General features: G+C 47.8%; 1 protein-coding gene and 1 non-coding gene across 2 annotated transcripts in view; one reads left to right on the top strand and one right to left on the bottom strand.

The window, feature by feature from the left end:
• Positions 1–7,648: 7,648 nt before the first annotated feature.
• Positions 7,649–21,132, bottom strand: part of SLC4A11 (solute carrier family 4 member 11) — a 152,009-nt gene continuing 138,525 nt past the window's right edge. The window contains exons 17-20 of the mRNA XM_033161020.1: positions 20,743–20,916; positions 14,795–14,990; positions 9,162–9,331; positions 7,649–7,917 (exon numbers count right to left, since the gene is read on the bottom strand). Coding sequence (XP_033016911.1) covers positions 7,854–7,917; positions 9,162–9,331; positions 14,795–14,990; positions 20,743–20,916 — 604 coding nt within the window. The 3' untranslated portion in view covers positions 7,649–7,853. The remainder of the gene's footprint in view (positions 7,918–9,161; positions 9,332–14,794; positions 14,991–20,742; positions 20,917–21,132) is intronic.
• On the top strand, positions 12,550–12,622 carry TRNAR-UCG. Its single transcript has one exon. It is a non-coding gene; the product is annotated as a tRNA-Arg (tRNA).

The raw sequence follows: 21,132 nt of genomic DNA on the forward strand, positions 1-21,132 counted from the left end.
ATTAAAATACAACCAAGTTCCTTATACAAATAAAGGAATTTCTGTTGTTTCCAAGAAGCAATTCTTTTATCAAAAGAAAACCATTCACGGAAAAGAAAAGAAATCATCGACACTAGCTAAGAGGCATGCATTGCAATCCCAACAGAGCGAGTGCAAAATAAAACATAGGCTCTTCTCTCTCGTATTCTATATTCAAAACCCTTGCATTTGGTCACTTTAAAAAATAAGCATTTAGAACCGACCCCCCCAGGCCACTTGGAAAGGAACCCCCTTCCCTTTTTGCTACAAAGTACAGCAGTTAACATGAACCGGCTACATTCCAAGTCAGAATTGGGGGGGGGCAGGGGGACAAAAGAAGGGCGAGGCAAACCAAATCTCCCACTGTGTTTCAGATTGTCTATGCAGAATATCTCCACTTAGATGGCCCGACAGCAGGGCGCAAGGTTTGCAGGACTACTGGCTCAAGAAAAATGTGAAGTAAGGAATATCAAAATACCCCCATCCTGTCTTGGGTTCTGTACATTAACCCACGTCTCTGACAAATGTAGGGGGGGGGCACTGTGGGAAATGAAGGATCCCCCCATCCCCGTTTCATTTGAGTCCAGACACGCACAAAGGATTTGCTCCGAGATGTTTCGTGCAACTGTTCCATGTGCAATGGAGCAACCACGAGCGGACTTGGGTGTCTTCAGTTATGCTGCTCCCTGACACCCCCATCCTGGGGAACATCCTGAATGTTGGGCGCTGTCATGTGGCAAAGAGATGTAGCGCCGCGAGGAACCTGAGCATTGGGCAATAACGGTCGCTGTGCACACGCAATCAAATCGCAATGGGTACATTCAGAAAATGGCGGCCGAATGAATCGCAGGCGTTTAGCAGTTGCTGGAGAAAAGGGCACAGGAAGGAAGCCAGTGACAAAGGCCACGAAACAGTTAATCTCTGCTGGAACTGCCCAACAGGGATACGGATCGCAGTGCCACGTTCCAACTCTATAATATTTTGCATACACGTGACTCACCGTTATCGATTTAAAAGCGCACACACAGTGGAAGCAGACTTTTTCGGCGAGAAGGCTCAAAACCATGCTGGTTTGCAGGGGGGGGGGATATCAAGCACTGGCATGGGATCTTAGCACTTCAAATCTGGGTGCAGATCAGTGAAGCATGTGCCGTGGCTGTTTTTTTGCCAAATTTCCCTTTGATGGAACAAAAGCTCATGAATTGGAAAACCGTCCCACGATGGAATAGAAGCAAGGCGGCGGGGGTGAGAGCTGGTAGAAATCAATAATTCAAATGCACATATGCCACTGCTTCTGAAAACACACATTTCCTCTAAACAGAACAGCTACAGGTGCAGGGAACAAATCGGATGCAAGCCCAGGATAGGGGCTTATGGAGCTGGTCAAAAATTTTTTTTTTAAAAAAAGGAGCAATAAAGGAAAGGCCTAACAACTGCATACATTCAAATACTGGCTTAAAACCCTGGTCAGCTATACAGCAGAGCCTACCAGGCCACAATAAAACAGTGACCGGCTGAGGAAGGTAACTAGAATCCTTCCAAAATATAACCAGAAAATGGAGCTGAAGAATTGAACACCTGATTCACAGTAGGCTGAGCACCAAGGTGAGGGATGGGGAGCCTGTGGCCCTCTAGAGATTGGTAGACTCCAGTTCCCATCAGCCCCAGCCAGCAGTCAGGGTGGGTGATGGTAATTGTAGTCCAGGAACATGTGCAGGACTCCACTGCTGGCCAAGATGATTCCTCAACCCCTTTATATATCTATTTTTTTTTGGCAGTCATGCTTTTTATCTCAAGATGCCCACCTGAGGCTCTCTTGCTGCCATCCCAGAGATGCAAAGACCAGTTTCTTCACAGCACCCAACGATCTTTTGCTGCGGTTTCACCTGGGAGGGCTGGTGGCCAATGGCAGCTCAGGGCCAGGCAGCCACATCCTCTGGGGATCAGGTATGTGCACCTGGTCCCCAGGGAAATCCTTGGGCTGATGCACCATCCGATGAATTAAAATCAGCAGCACTGAACTCTTGAGAGCACAAGCATGTCTGCACCAGGACAGGGGGTGCTGCCTCCAACTTTGGCTTTAGAAATAGCTAGAAGTGGGAATGCGAGGAAACCAGGGTCTTGCAGGGCGGGGAAGAGGAATGACCGTAGCAGAGGACAACTGCATAGCAAACTATGGGGAGGGGGGGGGGTAACTCCCCTCAAAATGGCTTGCGCAGAGACATATGCAACCCCACACGTGACGTTTCTTTCGCTGCAAGACGGATGAGGAGGAATCATCAGAAGGCAGCAAGAACGATGAACGTACACAGGTGGGCGGACTTGCCAATTGGTGTGTTTCTAGACAGCGGCAGGGGACGGGAATACAGATACAGAGACAAAGGAATTTAGAGGCTAGATCAGTTTCAAAACAGGAGCTAACGCGAAACCGATTTGATGGTGAGTCTCGGTAGGCTGATATGAGAGTCTACTGCTACGAAACAGCACTCACGGCTCGCCTCAGGTTAGCTGGCTCAAAGTCCCTCTTACTCGCGAGGTGCAACTATTTATGGATCTTTAAAAGGGAAGCGTTAACACGTTTTTCTGCAGACAATTGTCTCCGGGTTGTTTAAATGGATGGGCCCATCACCAATTTTCCACCAGAGGTGGCTTGTCTCATCATGGCTAACACCTGGGACTCAAGTCACATGATCAGATGTGACCATTTCCCCATCCCCTAACAATTCTCCCTCTGGAAGTCACTTCCTGGGAAATCAATTTTTAAAAAAGAAGTCTGTTCATGGTACTCATGATGAGCATGTATGGGTCAGCAGATAACAAGAGAAGAGAACTTGGGGGGTGGGAAAGATTGTGCAACGCTCCCCTGTCCTTGAGACAGGAAGGTATGATTCACAAAACCGTCCCCTAGTGTGCGTCTCCAGATTTAGCATCTGATAATTTTCCAGGGGGTCGTATCTCACTGTGCTTGGAGCAAGTTCAGGAGGAAAGTTTACCCAATGCATTAAAAAAAATCAAGCTGAGGTTGGGCAAGGGGAGTTTTTGGCATCAAGACAAATCTGGCCTAAGAACGCTCCTGGTTTTTTTTTTTTTGCAAACTCTGCTTGCGTTAAGGGAGGCGAAAGCAGCCCATAATCACAAAAGGCATTCACAGTTATCTCCTGACGAGCGGAACACGTACAGAGATATCTTCCTCGCACCCGTTTCTTTGGCTAAGATTCATGCAAAGAAAGAACAGAAAGTAAAAAAAAAAAAAGGTGATCTTCTCTACAAAGCTTATAATAAAAGCATTAGGTATGTACATTCTAACCGTCTTAAAACCTTCGCAGTGGTTATTAAAGTGCAGAATTTGTTCTGTCTACGACAGACATTCTTCCTTCGCTAAGTCTGTTTCCTGGTAACCCAAGCGGAGGTCAGTAGAAACAAGAAACAGAAAATGGAATAATAAAATGAAAAACAAACACCCCCCCAAAAAGCAACACCGTTTGCAGCAGGAAAGGAGGGAAAGATTGAGGGGCGTGCAGACGGGGAAAACCTTCTGAAGTAAGACATGTTCTGAGACAGCTTGGCTTCTGGTCTGCTACCTATTCAAGTACAAAACCAAGACGCGAGGGTGGAAGTTACTGGCCTAAAAATGTGCTAAGCCACTCAGATTTGCAAGCTCTGAAGCTCTGGGTGATAACTGGAAAGAGACTATGAAATGTGTGTGTGTGTGTGTGTGTGTGTGTGTGTGTGTGTGTAGGCAAAGTGCAATTAAATCTTAAAAGCAGGAGCAGTCCTGGGCAAGGGGGGGACCATTTTCACAAAGGTATCCAAGCACATTTCTTGCTGTTAAATCTCAACAGGTTCTGCCTACTTCACCCGGCATACAGGCTACCCCTATGCTACCCCTGGGTACATAGATCTAGAACCCTCAGAGGACTCTGCCCCCATGCAGTGCACAGGGTATTTCCTGAGGACCGCGGATGGGAAGCGCACAGAGAATCTTCACAGAAGCTGAAACCATTTTTTTTTAAAAGTTCACATGAGAACATCAGGGATGCTCATGCCGGCAAATGAGATCTGCATTCCTTTAAGTTACTCTCTGTTTGCATTTTCCCAGTCTGCGTCAAACCCTGCACATCCACTTGCTGTCAGCTGCAAGATAAGAAACCTGGGTTGTGTGCATGGATATATTTAAGTGTTTCTATTATCTGCAGCAACTTCCACAGCCAGCCACAGATCATATGTGCCACACGCTAGCGTTTTTTTTTGTTTGTTTTTTAAATACTAATTAAGAGGAGAGCTTTTACCCTGCTTTGCTTCCCCGCAGAACTGAAAAACTGGCCTTTGCAAATGAACTCTCTGTACTCACAGGCAGGTTTCATATCCATCGCACGACTAATGTGCAGTTCTATTACGTTGGACAACGGGCTCCGTCAGAGAGATGCATTTGGGCAGGACCACAGACTCGGCTAAACATGGCAGCCTCACATCTAGCTATGCTCCCTTGCCCTGGCCCTGTAACATGCAATAATGAAGTTATGGCATGCTTTACTACCTGTTGTGGTGGGGAAAGGTCTTGACACATGCCTGCCATTTTTGGCAGCAGTCTTGAGCTGACTTTGAAATCTGTTTACATGCTAAAAAACAAAACAAAACCCAGCTACTCCACACACAACTCCCCTTGCCTTTCTGGAGTCATGAAGCACTCCTGCAAATATTGCTCCCTTCAAGCTCCCAAATTTTCTCAGTGCAGGAGAACCGGTGTCAACCCCGGAAATGAGTTAAGAGCAGCCCCTGCAGAATATGCCCACAAGTCCTACCAGCCTTAGCAGAGGAATTCAAGGCAGTGGAGCTTGAGTGCAGAGGAGAGTTCTTAGTTAAAAATAAAACCAGAGAGAGCACAGTGTTGTTTGAGAACCTCCTATGGAACAATAAATCTGGCTTCTTGCATTATACATACATACACAGGTGGGTTTCTTAAGGTTCCCTCCCATGACTGACTATGTGGTGTGTCCGTAATTATTCCCTGTGATTAAGCAGCTTGGGACAGAATAAAAAAACTGCAACATTTCGGACAGGACTTTGGAGATCAGGCCTGGTAGGACTTTGCAGAGCCAAGATGCTAGCTGGGTGCATGCAGGCCAAACGAGCAATTCTAGAGATAAAGCTGAAACTCGAAAAATTAGAATATCGTGGGAAGGTTAATTTCTTTCAGTAAGTCAACTTAAAAGGTGAAACTAATATATGAGATAGACTCATGACATGCAAAGTGAGATATGTCAAGCCTTTATTTGTTATAATTGTGATGATTATGGCGTACAGCTGATGTGAACCCCAAATTAACAATCAACTTTGGGGTTTTCATCAGCTGTGTGCCATTATCATCACAATTATAAGAAACAAAGGCTTGACATATCTCGCTTTGCATGTCATGAGTCTATCTCATATATTAAACTCCAGGAGCTAATGAAAACAATTGCTTACATAAATGGACTTTTCCACGATATTCTAATTTTTCGAGTTTCACCTGTATATTCTTATGCTTTTGGAACGCTCAGGATGAGAATACATCACCCGCAAAGGCGAAAGGCCCCCCTTTTGCACTTCTTCAAAGGTGGACTGTGTCCTTTGGCCAACCTACGCAGCCTTGGCCAACCGGGTGCCCTCAAGACATCTTGGACTGCAACTCCCATCAGCCCCGGCCAGCGCAGTTGGGAGTTGTAGTCCGAATATTCCGGTGAGCACCCAGTTGGCCAGAGGGACAGCCTCTCTGAATTTCCAGATGCTGCTCTTGTATTTGGTCATCTGCATTGGTCACTGCAGCCCAATGGCACTTCTTTGCTAAGTGGTGCTACTAGATGCCAGCAGAAAGCGATGATCAGGCCTTATTACAACAACAAACTTAGAACTGTTCTACTGCACTGGGCTGCAACGAGTGTGCATTTATGCACATATGTGCTTGTCCGTTGTGATCTGAACACCGTTCCTGGGCCCAGAAAGTGGGGAAATGCTACATTACTCAGAGGATTTCCATGTTAGGTAGAAAAGTAGGGGAGAATCCTTTTCCCTGATATCTGGTTTTCTACATGTAAGGAGGGAGGGAGGGAGGGAGGGAGGGAGGGAGAGAGAGAGAGAGAGAGAGAGAAAGAGAGAGAGAGAGAGGATAAACCACTGAAACATAAAACAGTATCTATACCTCACCTGGTGGGAACATCCTTGACTCTGAACTATCAAACTATCTACAGACACCAATTCTCTCCAGCTAGCGGCTTGGGTTCAGGAACAACCCTGTCACTGTACGCCACATCTAGCCTTCTGCAAAGTCTTTAGCTCTCTTTCTTTCAAAAAGGGTGGTGTTTTTTAAAAAATAAAATCTTACCTTGCACGGAAGAGGAACATTGGGAAGTATAGATAACAGGGGAGCTTGACACATATGCCTAATACAATATGGATTTTTGATTCTTTTTTTGCAGTACTTAAAATAAAAAGGAGGTGGCACCAACAGGCTGGAACACAGAACACGCACACACAAATTATAATTAGGCCCCGCAGTGTATAAAGCAGACATCAGGAGCATTCGGATTTTCCAGAAATATAATGTCATGTTTTGCAGGGGGGGAATGAGGAGGTTAGCTACAAAACTGGAACAGGGCAGAGACAAGCAGCAGAAACACAGCCTTGGGGGGGGGGGAGGATAAACCCAAACCCGGAACCCGACCCTGCCCAGGACCCCAATGTTCACTATGTACTGTACATTAAAATTAAACACCAAGAGCAAATCAAAACTGATGGAGCCAAAGGGCTAGGATTAAACGGAGGAGAGGCAGGAAGCGCGAAGGAGAAAAGAAGAGGAAGGAGAGAATTCAAGTTGATGGCAAGATACAGTACACGTTAACACTGATTGCACAAGAACCCTTTCACTCTCTGGTGGGAATGGGGGACGGGACGGGGACAGGCATCAATAACCCAGGACATTTATATGCAAAATATATACACAAATCTAGATTAGCTATGTATATATGTACACATAAGTAGTACTGTACACATAGGGGAAGGGAAGAGGGATTCTGCCAAAAGTTTCAGTGCCTGGTTCAATCGCCATCGTGCAAATCTGCTGTTCCAAGTCGGGACCGTCTGCAAGAGGGTTTGGCTAATCCGCAGCTGCCTCTGGGTTTCCGCTCGAAAGCAGGGAGCTGTCTCTGCATCAATGGGCATGCAGGTGCCCCCCCTGATGCCCCCCAGACAGAATGTGATACAGAACTGGAGCAAAATCTGTCCCAGCCCTGCTCCACGTTGGTCTTCTGGAGGCTCTTGACCGAGTCAGTCGCCTACTGATCTCCGGGACTCCTGGCATAAGAGGCTGTATTATTAAGAAGCGGGGGAAACTGCCCAGAGGACACTTTAATTCTGTCAGGTTAAAAAGGAGCATCCTAATGTTCCTCTCGCAGAGCAGCACAGTACAGGGTGTGTGTGTGTGTGTGTGTGTGTGTGTGTGTCAAAAATGTATATAAAAACGGCACTGCCCTTCCCTAAAACAAAGAAGAAGGGGGACACAATGCCAAACTTTTTGTGTTTGGGGTTTCTGTAAAGCACACTTGCCACTCCAGCTTCAAAGAGCGTGCTGGTCCCCCACCCAACCCCACCCCACCCCTGAAATCTGGGCACTTGGTTGGTCTCTAGCAACATGCCTTTGGGTAGTCAGTTGTGCAGGAGTACAAAAATCAAGTCACGAGAGGTTCGGGGAACCAAACCAAACTTCCGACGTGTCGCCCAGCCAGACGCCAGCTTCCTTTCCGTTTGAAAAAGAGAGAAGCCTGCTGGCTGATGCAAGGGAAAGAAGGCTGCTTCCTCCCCTAGTGCTCAGCATCCATTGCGTCTAAGTATTTCGCTTCAATGATCCTTGGAAGCAAGTTATACCTGGGTGGAAGAAGGGGGACACCGTTAGATTCTGCCCTAAGCAGAAGACTTTCCACGTGGCTCTGCAGAGAAAAGCGCCTTGCACTGAGACACACCAGTGGTCCAACGAGCTCAGCACCTCCTACACTGGCTGGCAGTGACCCTCTGGGAATTCAGGGCAGGGAATCTCTCCCAGAGCTACCTGGGGAGTCAAACTCGGGACTTTTCTGCGTGGAAAGCAGATGCTCCATCTCTGAGCTGCTGTCTTTCCCTTACGACCCAGGAAGAGAATCTGCTGCACATGCAGAAAGGCCCCAGGATACCGGTAATTTGCAACGAGAAATGCAGGATACATCATAACAGCAACATATATAATATAATATAATATAATATAATATAATATAATATAATATAATATAATATAATAATAATATAATAATAATATAATATAATAATAATATCCAAGGTGATCTCTGTGGCTTCTGGCACCAAGCCTGTTGGCAGGCCAGCTCTGTGTTACGAAGATGTCTGCAACATCAATCCTGTCATGTGGGAATCCCTTGCAGACGACCGCAGTGCCTGGAGGCAGAGAGTCAAGTTGTGCATCCACAGCAGTGAGCAGAGGAGGAATGACTGCTGGGAGGAGCGCAGAGAGCAGAAAAGCCATGGTGCATCTGCAGCAGCACAACTGGACGCCTTCATCTGCCCCAACTGCAACAAAACATGTCACAGCAGGCGCTGCAAGTTCCAACGGCTTGACTTCACCCCCGAAGGCGCACTCCTCTGCTGTCTCCCGAGACAGACCGATGCCAGCCAAATATTTACACCCCACCTTTCCTTGAATGAGCGTACGGTCGCTTACATGCTTCCCTGCCCCGCTTCCATTTTGCTCCTCACAACATCCCTGCGCAGAAGGTCAGGCTGAAAGAGGTAGCAGCTGGTCTACCGTCCCGTCCGACCCCCAAAGCGGATTTCATGGCTGAGCACGCATTTCAACCCTGGTTGCGCCTGGCTCTTATAGCCTGACTCTCTGTCCCAGTGATGGCCAAACTCGGCCCTCCAGCTGTTTCGGGACTACAGTTCCCATCATCCCTGACCACTGGTCCTGTTAGCTAGGGATGATGGGAGTTGTAGTCCAAAAACAGCTGGAGGGAAGAGTTTGGCCACCACTGCTCTAACCACTACACTTCACTACCGGCAGGATAAAAGAGGCCCCATCCAAGCCCAAAGCCCTCTTGGACAAGGAGCACATCTCCAGAGCGTACCTGATAGGGACCATTCCGATCATGATGAGGGGGAAGATCATCTTCATGTAGGGCAGGGGAGACATCCCAAATCCACAAAGGATGAGGAGCTGGAGGACCTGCAGACCCGTGAAGTAGTGGATCTTTCTCTGGGGCACCCGGCGGATGTAATGCGTCGGAGGGTAGGCCGTCTGGAAACGACAAGGGTGTTAGCGAGAGACTGAGGCTGCCACAATCCGCCCACCCCCCATCCTTCACCAGAGGAGCTGCTTCCAGGAGAAAATCTGTGAGGGGATTTCCTGGCCTTTCAGGGCTGTGCCATTTAAAAAATAAAACTTTTTTTATTGGGTTTTATAAACAAGAATAATGTTACACAAACAAGTATACAAGTTTTCTCATGCGACTGGCATGAGTTTGGCCAAACTGCGGGAGGCAGTGGAGGATAGGGGTGCCTGGCGTGCTCTGATCCATAGGGTCACGAAGAGTCGGACACGACTGAACGACTGAACAACAACAACAACAAAGCATTCAAGCGCTTATCCATCAGTCCGCAGCCCTCACGCCGCAGACACAGTGAGAAAACACAAAATGCAAGGGCGCCGGCAGATACAATGGGGCAGAGCGCCGGGGGCAGGACACATCAAGATCGCTCTGTAATTAGCATGCAATCTCTTTTTTTACTACTGCAATCGACCTAAAGAACCCTTGTCATCTACCTGTTGATCGCGGTTGACCGGTTGGACATTGCCGATTAACAGAATGAGGATCATGGCAAAACAGCCCAGGTAGAGGTAAAGGGACCCCTGACCATTAGCTCCAGTCGCGGACGGCTCTAGGGTTGTGGCGCTCATCTCGCTTTACTGGCCTAGGGAGCCGGCGTACAGTTTCCGGGTCATGTGGCCAGCATGACTAAGCCGCTTCTGGCAAACCAGAGCAGCGCACAGAAACGCTGTTTATCTTCCCGCTGGAGCAGTACCTATTTATCTATTTGCACTTTGACATGTTTTCGAACTGCTAGGTGGGCAGGAGCAGGGACCGAGCAACGGGAGCTCACCCCATGGCAGGGATTCGAATCACCGACCTTCTGATCGGCAAGCCCTAGGCTCTGAATAAAATTATTATAATTCAGCTGGGAAAGAGGGGTGGTGAGAAACCCTGCACACAAACAGGGCTCATCCAGACTTGTGCCAGTCTCATGCCTAGATAGCACGGGTTTCTCTGAGCTGTTTGCTGCTGCCGTGCCACTTCTGCCCTCTCTTTTGGGATGAAGCGGAACAAACTTCAGTCCGGAGAAAACCCAGTTGCTGTTTGCTCCGATTCAGTGGCAAGGGCAAGTCCGGACGAGCCCCCAATTAAAACGGCCTGCAGAGATGGCTAGAACGAATGCAGGCGAATGGAGATAGATGCTGCGATCGCCTCCTCTTCTGCTGACATGCAGCTCTTTGCAGCAAGCAGGGAAAGAGGGGGCGGCCTGGCCTGGCCGGAGCATTGCTCCCAAGCCGCAGCTGGGCTTCCATGTGTTAGGAATAAATCACCAGCTGCTTGATATGTTCTGCCAGCCTGGTCCTGCGGGCGCCTCTGCTGTGGAAGCAGATAAAATCTTCCTGCTCCCCAGCTGCTTCCTTCCATGCTACCGAACGCCTTCAGATCAGGGTGCTGCCTGTGGATTTTTCAATGCCCCCGCTCCCAAAGCCTGCTGGGACTGTCTTTTCCTGTGGCGGGGATGCTTTGGACACCAGCCCAACATGGGAAGTCAACTCCAACGGCAGCTACCGTATTTTTCGCTCCGTAAGACACACTTTTTTTCCTCCTAAAAAGTAAGGGGAAATGTCTGTGCGTCTTACGGAGCGAATGCATGGTCCCTGGAGCCAAATTGCCCAGGGGCTAAAGGCAGATCCTGCTTTTTCTGTTTTAGAAAGAGCTAAAGGCTAACAAGAATGAAAGAGAGTGTTGAAAGGAACCCGCTCAACAGCTGATTGCAGGAGATCGGGGAGGGAGATAAGAGAGCTAGCTCCCTTCCTGCCCTGCCCAGGCCCAGGCTCCTTGCACAGTAGTTCCTTTGGGAGGGCTGAGGATCCTGGGAAATTGAGTTTTTCAGCCATTTGGGGCTTTCTGTTACTTTTCCTCTTGCTTTCTATTACTTGCTGGTGCTTACTGGTTTGCTTTCTTCTTGCTTCCTATTACCTACTGGTGTTTACTAGTTTGTACTGGTTTGCTTTCCTCTTGCTTCCTATTACTTGCTGGTGCGTACTGGTTCCTGCTGGTGCTTACTGGACTGTACTGGTTTGTACTAGTGCTTACTGGTTTGTACTGGTTCACTTTCCTCTTGCTTCCTATTACTTGCTGGTGCGTACTGGTTTCTACTGGTGCTTACTGGTCTGTACTGGTTTGTACTGGTGCTTACTGGTTTGTACTGGTTCACTTTCCTCTTGCTTCCTATTACTTGCTGGTACGTACTGGTTTCTACTGGTGCTTACTGGTCTGTACTGGTTTCTACTGGTGCTTACTGGTTTGTAAGCAATGCTTTTCCCCCTTTGCAAAAGCTGCACAAATCTGAGCTGATCCTCAAAAATCTGAGCTGATCCTGAAAAAAGCAGGGCTTTTCCCTTTGCAAAAAAAGCAATGCTTTTCCCCCTTTGCAAAAGCTGCACAAATCTGAACTGATCCTCAAAAAAGCAGGGCTTTTCCCTTTGCAAAAAAAGCTGCAAAACTTTGAGCTGATTCTCAAAAAAAAAAAAAAAAAAACCATGGGTTTTAGAGGAAGAAAACCAGAAAAATATATTTTTTCTTGTTTCCTCCTCTAAAAACGAGGTGTGCCCTATGGTCTGGAGCGTCCTATGGAGCGAAAAATACGGTAAATACAGGCACAAATCCTGCGGTCAACAAGTACTATCAAGGAAAGCTGGAGGGGGCTTTGAAGAGGGAGTGAAACCATTAGGAGTTCGGGAGGCCCAAGTCCTTCCAGCTGCCGAGGGAGTGGTTTGTGACACCCGCACCGCAGCGCCCAGAACTCATGGCTGCACCAGACAAGCACCCTTCTGTTGCTGCAGGGAGGGAGCAGTATATAACCCAGTGCCAGAGGTGGCAATCGGAAGCACAGGAATTGCCTCGGGGACACACAAACAGGGCACTGGTTAACCTTCCTGCGTTAGGAAACAGGAGAAGGGGAGAGGAAAGAAAACAAAAGAAAATTCCCTAGCTGCAGATGGACTGCCAGGCTCAAGGGTAATTTATCTGTGGCCTCCTTCGGTGGCTGGGACGTTTTGATCCTGCCTTTTAAAAATACAAATGTGCTTTGGATTTTTCTCTGTTTCTTTTTATGCTCCTTTTAATGTATGTGGTATTTATTTGCTGTTCCGTGTTGCTTCATCCTGCCAACCTAGCAGTTCAAAAGCACGCCAAAGTGGTTGACCACGTGGCCTAATGGATAAGGCGTCTGACTTCGGATCAGGAGATTGAGGGTTCGAGTCCCTTCGTGGTTGGCGTTTGTTATCTGCGAAGGAAGTTGCTGATTTTTAAGAGAGCCAGTGTGGTGCAGTAGTTAAGAGCAGTAGACTCGTAATCTGGGGAACCGGGTTCGCTTCCCCCTCCTCCACATGCAGCTGCTGGGTCACCTTGGGCTAGTCACACTTCTTTGAAGTCTCTCAGCCCCACTCACCTCACAGAGTGTTTGTTGTGGGGGAGGAAGGGAAAGGAGTATGTTAGCCGCTTTGAGACTCCTTCGGGTAGTGAAAAGCGGGATATCAAATCCAAACTCCTCTTCTTTTTCTTGAAGTAGATAAATACAGGTGAAACTCGAAAAATTAGAATATGGTGGAAAAGTGAATTTATGTAAGCAATTGTTTTCATTAGCTACTGGAGTTTAATATATGAGATAGACTCATGACATGTGAAGCGAGATATGTCAAGCCCCAAAGCTGAGATTGTGAATTTGGGGTTCACATCAGCTGTACGCCATAATCATCACAGTTATAACAAATAAAGGCTTGACATATCTTGCTTTGCATGTCTTGAGTCTATCTCATATATTAGTTTCACCTTTTAAGCTGAATTGCTGAAAGAAATGAACCTTTCCACGATATTCTAATTTTTCGAGTTTCACCTGTAGGTACCGCTCTGGCGGGAAGGCAAATGGTGTTTCCGTGTGCTGCTCTGGTTCGCCAGAAGCGGCTTAGTCATGCTGGCCACATGGACCCGGAAGCTGTACGCCAGTTCTCTCGGCCAGTAAAGCGAGATGAGCGCCGCAACCTCAGAGTCGTCCGCGACTGGACCTAATGGTCAGGGGTCCCTTTACCTTTTACCTTTAAGTTGCTTCAAGCTCCTAATAAGTTTATTATTATTATTATTATTATTATTATTATTATTATTATTAGACAGCCCTATACCTGCAGGTCTCAGGGCGGTTCACAAGATCAAATCACAATATAAAACCACAAAATACATCATCAAAATAAAAAGGAAAACAACCCAATCATCGCTACTCCCACACACATATTAAAAGGGCACTGGGTGTCAATCAACCAAAGGGCTGTTTAAAGAGGAACCTTTTCACCTGGCAACTAAAGGTGTATAATGAAGGTGCCAGGTGAGCCCTTCTGGGAAGAGCATCCCATGATGGGGAGCCACTGCAGAAAAGGCCTCGTTCTCGTGCTGTCACCCTCTGGACCAATCGTGGAGGAGGCACATGAAGAAGGGCCTCAGAGGATGATCTCAGGGTCCGGGTAGGTTCATATAGAAAGAGGCGGCCCTTGGGGTATTGTGGTCCTGAGCCGTTTAATAATAATAATAATAATAATAATAATAATAATAATAATAATAATAATAATAATAATAATGTTTTCTGCACAGAGCATACACGTGTCCATTGGTGGTGCAGGGAAGCATTTTGGAAAGCTCCCCAGCTGACACATTTCCAAGAAAGATGTTCCACCTGAAACAGTCAACCACGTTGACACACCTCAGCCTTAGGCCTGAACGCGCTGCCCCCTTCGGCCATATTCTAGGGCCTCTCCTTCCTCCACAAAATGGTGGGATTAACGGGGGCTAACCACATACAACTGCAAGCGAGAGCCTTGCTAAAAGCCATTTCCCATTGGATTTTGGCTCAGCATTGGGGGGCGGGGAGCCCACTCGATCCGAGTCGGTGCCCTGCCCCTGCGGAGAGGGTCTTGCTCGCTTCGGAAACGGCGCCCCTGCTGCCGCGACCGCAGTGTGGGAGGGGGCCCTTTTTCTTTTGAAAAGGCTAAACAGAGGCTGCTATGCCGTTGCATAAGCAGAGGGCAAGACCAAGGCCGCTTCTGGTGCCAGGAGGTGAAAGTTGCCATTTCCCCCCCGGACCGGATGACTGGGATGTTCTTGCTGGCAACCGTCCCGGCGGCATTTCGTCCGTAGGGTGTTTTTTTTTGCTGCCGGAGCAGAGCCAAGACAACAAACAGGGCGTGAGGCGGCAGAGGCGGTGGCAGGAGCAGGGGGAGATCATAAAAAGCAATCAAGAGGCTCTTTAACGGCTGTGTTTTTCAAGCTGCGGCAATCAACTCGTGATTATGAGCTTCCTCAGGAAACGGAGGCGAGGAGGTCCGCCGGGGCCTCAGCTCCTTATCCTGCGCAGCTTGCAAAGTCAGTGCCCCTCCCCGTGCTCCCCCCGGTGCGCTTACCTGCTCTTTCAGCAGGAGGGCGACCCTCTCAAAGAGCTGGTTCCCGTCGATGGAGGTCAGGGCGATGTAGAGGAACAGGCCGTAGAGGACGGGCTTCGGGATCAGCTGCAGCGGGAAAGGCAGGAGCAGCAGCGAGAGGCCCACCAAGAAGTTGGCTACCAGGGTGGTCAGCCGGGTCTCCTTCACACTCACAATCCTAGCCGGGGAGGAAGCACAGAAGCAGGACGCGTTACTGAGCAGCAAGAGAGCCCATCGCGCAAGGATGCGTGCAAGTGTTTTAGGGAGCAAATATATGGGACGCGGGTGGCGCTGTGGGTTAAACCACAGAGCCTAAGGCTTGCTGATCGGAAGGTCGGCGATTCGAATCCCCACGACGGGGTGAGCTCCCATTGCTCGGTCCCTGCTCCTGCCCACCTAACAGTTCGAAAGCATGTCAAAGTGCAAGTAGATAAATAGGTACCACTCCGGCAGGAAGGTAAACGGCGTTTACGTGCGCTGCTCTGGTTCGCCAGAAGCGGCTTTGTCATGCTGGCCACATGACCCGGAAGCTGTACGCCGGCTCCCTTGGCCAGTAAAGCAAGATGAGCGCCGCAACCGCAGATTCGTCCGCGACTGAACCTAATAGTCAGGGGTCCCTTTACCTTTAAATAATAACAATAACAATAACAATAGTAACAATAATACGGTGGTACCTCGGTTTTTGAACGTCTTGGAAGTCGAACATTTCAGTTTTCAAACGCCGAAAACCCGGAAGTAAATGATTCCATTTTCAAACGTGCCTTGGAAGTCAAACGGCTTCCGCTGAGTTTTTTTCAATGATCTCTATTGAATTTGCAAACCGCCCTTTGCTCCATGGTTTTCGAACGTTTCAGAAGTCGAACGGTCTTCCGGAACAGATTACGTTCGAAAACCGAGGTACCACTGTATTTTTATTTATTTATACCCCGCCCATCTGGCTGGGTATGGCTGGGTTGCCCCAGCCGCTCTGGATGGCTTCCAACACATATAAAAACATGATAAATTGTGAAATGTTAATAATAACAATCTGATCCAACACAAAAAGTCACAAAAACTTTAAAATAAACAACTTGTTATCAAATAAAGCAAAATTCAACAATCCATTAGAGTCTAATAGTGAACAGTAAAATTAAATATCAGCAAATAACAACAAAGAACCACAAAGACCCTGGGCACACTTGATGCCTGGGTGCCGAGAGATGATTTACACGAGAGGAGGAGCCATCAAAGAGCAACCACTGCAGACTGAACGTTGCATCGCTCCCGCTATTCCGGCTGCAATTGTTACTTAGCAGGAGTCATAGAATCAGAATTGTAGAGTTGGAAGGGACCCTGAGGACCATCCAGTCCAACCCATTGCAATGCAGTAATCTGCAGCTGTCCCATACGTGAATCGAACCTGCAACCCTGGCGTTATCAGCACGGCACTCTGGCTCACTCAGCTATCTCCCGTTGATTCACATGCAAGCAGCTGAGCCCTTGGGTAAACAGAAGAAGCAAGCGATCTGCATGCATATGTGAACGAGTCCCATGCGTCATACTAGAGTCGGGATTCTGGACCACACCTGGGGAATTTACCTACTTCTTCTTTTTTTGCTATATAAGTGAGCGCCTTGGAGGTGCCATGCCTCAGTGGCAGGAGTCAGTCCCTGACCTGGAAATCCTGCAAGGCCAAAGGAAGTAGCAACAATACTGAGATAGAGAAACCAGGGGTCTGAAAAGGCGCCAATGGAGATTTCTATGTTCACCCATAATTCTATGGAAATGGAAGGGTTCTGTGCAAGGTTGGGATCTGGAGTTGCAGTAAGAAAAAAAAAATCAGCATCCTGAAAATACCTTGATTTTTTAAATAAAAAATCAAGTTTCTAGCCCTTATTGATGGAAATTCTTATTTGTGCAATGTCTGAAGAAATCTCCAAAGTTAAATGGGCTTTCCGGTATTCAGGGATGTGTGCCACACAGCATTTTGCTCCCTTGGCGAGCAAGTGACAGGATTTGTTGAAAGTGCATAATTTATACGGGCCAGAGACCCTGCTTCTCTAGACGCACAATTAATGTGTTTTCTTTAGCAATGAACACACACAGCTCCATCGTTCTCTTATTCTCGTTCCCACATTCAGAGCTAATTTAGCCTTTGCGGCACGCTACACAAAATCTCTTCAAACGGTTGAAATCCCCCTTTCCGGCCTTTTGATCCTCTCCAAGCAGCAGCCACCAGATCTCACGAGGAGGGCATTGATTTCCTTCGTTTCTGTGGCATCCAAATAACCAAAGGAAAGCAAAAAAATCGAAGGGCATCTCAGCAGAAACAGAAATCCCATCACCTCGAGGGGGCGAGGCGTCCTGACGAAGGTTCATCCTGTTTATAGCGCCAAATGAAGCTGCGCAAAGCGTAATTTCTAAGGGGGGGGGTGTTAGTAACTTCAGCCCTGATGTGGATTACGGGCGACAACACCGGCAAAACTCCCAAGATCAAATAGCAAGTTGGGGACAACCTTTTTGGAATTTAAAGTGAGCTCACATGTGCCTAGCATCCCTCTTGCAAACTCCAGGTCCGGCCAGCGGCAAATTGGGCAAGACGTTTATAGAGCATGTTCTCAGCCAGGGAGAACGTCGAGTTTTTAAGCAGCATCAGCAGAGGGTGACACATACAGATGTTCTGATCGGCAAGCCCTAGCCTCTGTGGTTTAGACCACAGCGCCCCCCGCATCCCGCTTAGGGGTAGGGGTGATCAAATCTGTCTACCTCCACGTCTTTTTCCTCTTATTAAGTTCAGCTCTCCACATTTCCACAACCATTTTGTTTGTCTGTTTAAAGTCCCTGAGAAAATTCACCAGCCTTTCTTGCAAACTTATCCTAATACACATTTGTTTGCAAAACATATTCCCCTGAGTGCAGCAATTTTTGCCTTAACTTTTGCTAATGTAGGCATTCTTATGAATGCTTTACCCTGGCCCATGCGTTTTTATACACAAGACCAGGCTGGAGAACCGAACTGCAAAATTCAGGGAAGAGAGAATGTCAAAAGATGGGTCTGTTTTGGTTTGTGAATTTTCAGATATTGCAGGTTCGGGGGGTTCACCTTTCAATGAGAACTGAATCTCGTTTTGGCTTTATCAGCGTCAGTTAGCTACACTGGTTAGTGAGCTCTGATCCACAAATATTATATTTACCTGTATGGATATTCTAAAAATTATAACAAAATAGAAAATTCTTTCCAGTAGCACCTTAAGAGACCAACTGAGTTTGTTCTTGGTATGAGCTTTCGTGTGCATGCACGAAAGCTCATACCAAGAACAAACTCAGTTGGTCTCTAAGGTGCTACTGGAAAGAATTTTCTATTTTGTTTCGACTATGGCAGACCAACACGGCTACCCACCTTTAACTAAAAATTATAAGGTATGTATTCCTTATTTATTATTTATTCATTATTTAATAGGCAGGTTGCTCAGTATTATTTTTGTTGTCCTCCATTGTATGTAATCATCAGCTGACGAAGATTCTTCTTCGAAACAGTTGATCCAATCTGGATTTACTGTTCTGCTTGTTTGCTGATGGCTATTGAATTCGTCACGTTGGAGTACCCACTAAAATACTTCTTGGACATTGAAAGCCATCATGCCTGCATTGTGGTGTTCCTCGCCAGCAACTCAATTACGTTGACTACTCTTTGACTATGGACTGATAAATATATTATGGACTGCAAGAAGATCAAACCTATCCATTCTGAAGGAAATCAGCCCTGAGTGCTCACTGGAAGGACAGATCCTGAAGCTGAGGCTCCAATACTTTGGCCACCTCATGAGAAGAGAAGACGCTCTGGAAAAGACCCCAATGTTGGGAAAGATTGCACAAGGAGAAGGGGACGACAGAGGATGAGATGGTTGGACAGTGTTCTCGAAGTGACCAACATGAGTCTGACCAAACTGTGGGGTGCCTGGCGTGCTCTGGTCCACGGGGTCACGCAGAGTCGGACACGACTGAACAACAACAACAAATATATTATTTGGAAATTGTAAATTTTGGATGACATTCTACTACTAATAATAATATATTTAGCGCATTCATTAGCCACGTGTTGCAGCTGTATTTGAGCAGAATCCCTCTTTACAGCCAACTAAAATGAAGAGTACTTTGGCCACCTCATGAGAAGAGAAGACTCCCTGGAAGAGACCCTGATGTTGGGAAAGATGGAGGGCACAAGGAGAAGGGGACGACAGAGGACGAGATGGTTGGACAGTGTTCTCGAAGCTACTAACATGAGTTTGGCCAAACTGCGGGAGGCAGTGTAGGATAGGTGTGCCTGGAGTGCTCTGGTCCATGGGGTCACGAAGAGTCGGACACGACGGAATGACTGAACAACAACAACAACAAAATGAAGAGATTATGCATCCAACATAGATGTTCCTAACTGCAGGGCGCCCTCCAGTGGCCAAAGCATTTCTTAAAATAAAAAGGAGAGCTTTCATCCGATCACGGGCACAGAAGACGGTCCTGAGATTCTGTGTTGCGGTTTAATGCGTTGTCCCTCTATCCATCATGGGAATTAGAAAAGGTGCTGGTGGTCTGCATGGCTGTAGAGCCTTAAAAAGCGGGAGGGATTTTTTTTCAAAAAAATGTTTGATGTTTTCAATTTGTTGGAAGATGCCCAGAGTGGCTGGGGCAACACAGATGGGTGGCATGTAAATTATCACCATCAGACTAGAATTGGGGGGCACCCAATGATGTTGAATTCTTGAAGATTCAGGATGGGTCAAAGAAAGGACTTCTTCATGCAGTGCAAGGATTATGGATCTCCCTCCTCCAGCTGCCCACCAGCTCAGATGGCTTTGAAAGGAGATCAGACAACGGCTACTAGCCATGATGGCTGTGATCTGACTCTACAGTTGAAGGTAGCAATGCTTCTGAATGGGAGGGGACTCTTGTGTTCAGATCCTGCTTGCTGCATCTGGTTGGCCACTGTGAGAACAGGATGCTGGAATAGATGAGCCATGGGCCTGATCCAGCGGGCTGCTCTTATTTTTTTATTATTATGTTGTTGTTAGTCGTTTCCGACTCTTCGTGACCCCATGGACCAGAGCACACCAGGCACTCCTGTCTTCCACTGCCTCCCACAGTTTGGTCAAACTCATGTTGGAACACTGTCCAACCATCTCATCCTCTGTCGTCCCCTTCTCCTTGTGCCCTCCATCTTTCCCAACATAAGGGCCTTTTCCAGGGAGTCTTCTCTTCTCATGAGGTGGCCAAAGTCTTGGAGCCTCAGCTTCAGGATCTGTCCTTCCAGTGAGCACTCAGGGCTGATTTCCTTCAGAATGGATAAGTTTGATCTTCTTGCAGACTCTCACAGAGTCTCCTCCAGCACCATAATTCAAAAGCATCAATTCTTCGGCTTATCAGCCCTCTTTATGGTGCAGCTCTCACTCCCATACATCACTACTTTATTATTATAACCAGTGCTTTTTTCTAAAAAAATTGTTTAAGAGTTACTTCCATTTTGGCTGCTCCCCCTCCCCCCTCCCTACCAACTCCTGGACGAGGGACTCAAGGCAGTGGCGGCACAGAGAGGACAGGAAAGCCCCTGGCGACGGCGGGTTCAGCTTGAGCAAGGAGGGGCGAGCGCTTGCTGGTTGGCTCCACTATGCCGTGGCCTCCACTGTGGCCACCCCAGAACCCCCCCCCCCCAGCACTGGCGGGGAGAATGAGGGAGCTCCAGTCCATGCTGCTATTGCAGAGACAGCTGGCATGTTGGTCCCTCTGTCGGTCAGTCGGGGCCACACAAAATGTTTAGGGGTACACGTACCCCTGCATCCCCCGTCCCCCCAGAAAAAAACACTGGTTATAATTCATTATCTTATATTTCACAAACTGTCTATTGCCCTGGCCTGCAAATAAGCAAGCAAACAAACAAACAGACGTTCACCCCGACTTACGTTTCGTAGATGTGCCCGTTCTCCACTCTCTCCTCCACGTAGGCCAGGGCTCGGACGTGCATCGGCGAGTGGGGAAACGCCGCGTGGATCCACGGCAGCGCAAAGATGGAGAGCCCTGTGTTGATCAGAGCCACGAGGAGGAGGTCCCAGTGATAAGCTGTTCCCTTCACTAACCTGAAATAAACTCTTGTTAGTATAGTTGCAAATGCATGCATGCTAGCCGGGAGGTGGCAGCAAACAGACCCGAGCCAGAACAGCCCCCCCCCCCTCCATGCACAGCAAGCCTCTTGGGTCACACAGAGCATTATGCACTTGAGAAACAGAGACTTAAGAAAATCACAGAAAGTCATAATGGCCAGGTTGCTCACTGGGGCAAGACGGTTACAGGTA

The sequence above is a fragment of the Lacerta agilis genome, chromosome 9 (genome assembly GCF_009819535.1).
Source record: "Lacerta agilis isolate rLacAgi1 chromosome 9, rLacAgi1.pri, whole genome shotgun sequence".
NCBI lineage: Eukaryota > Metazoa > Chordata > Lepidosauria > Squamata > Lacertidae > Lacerta > Lacerta agilis.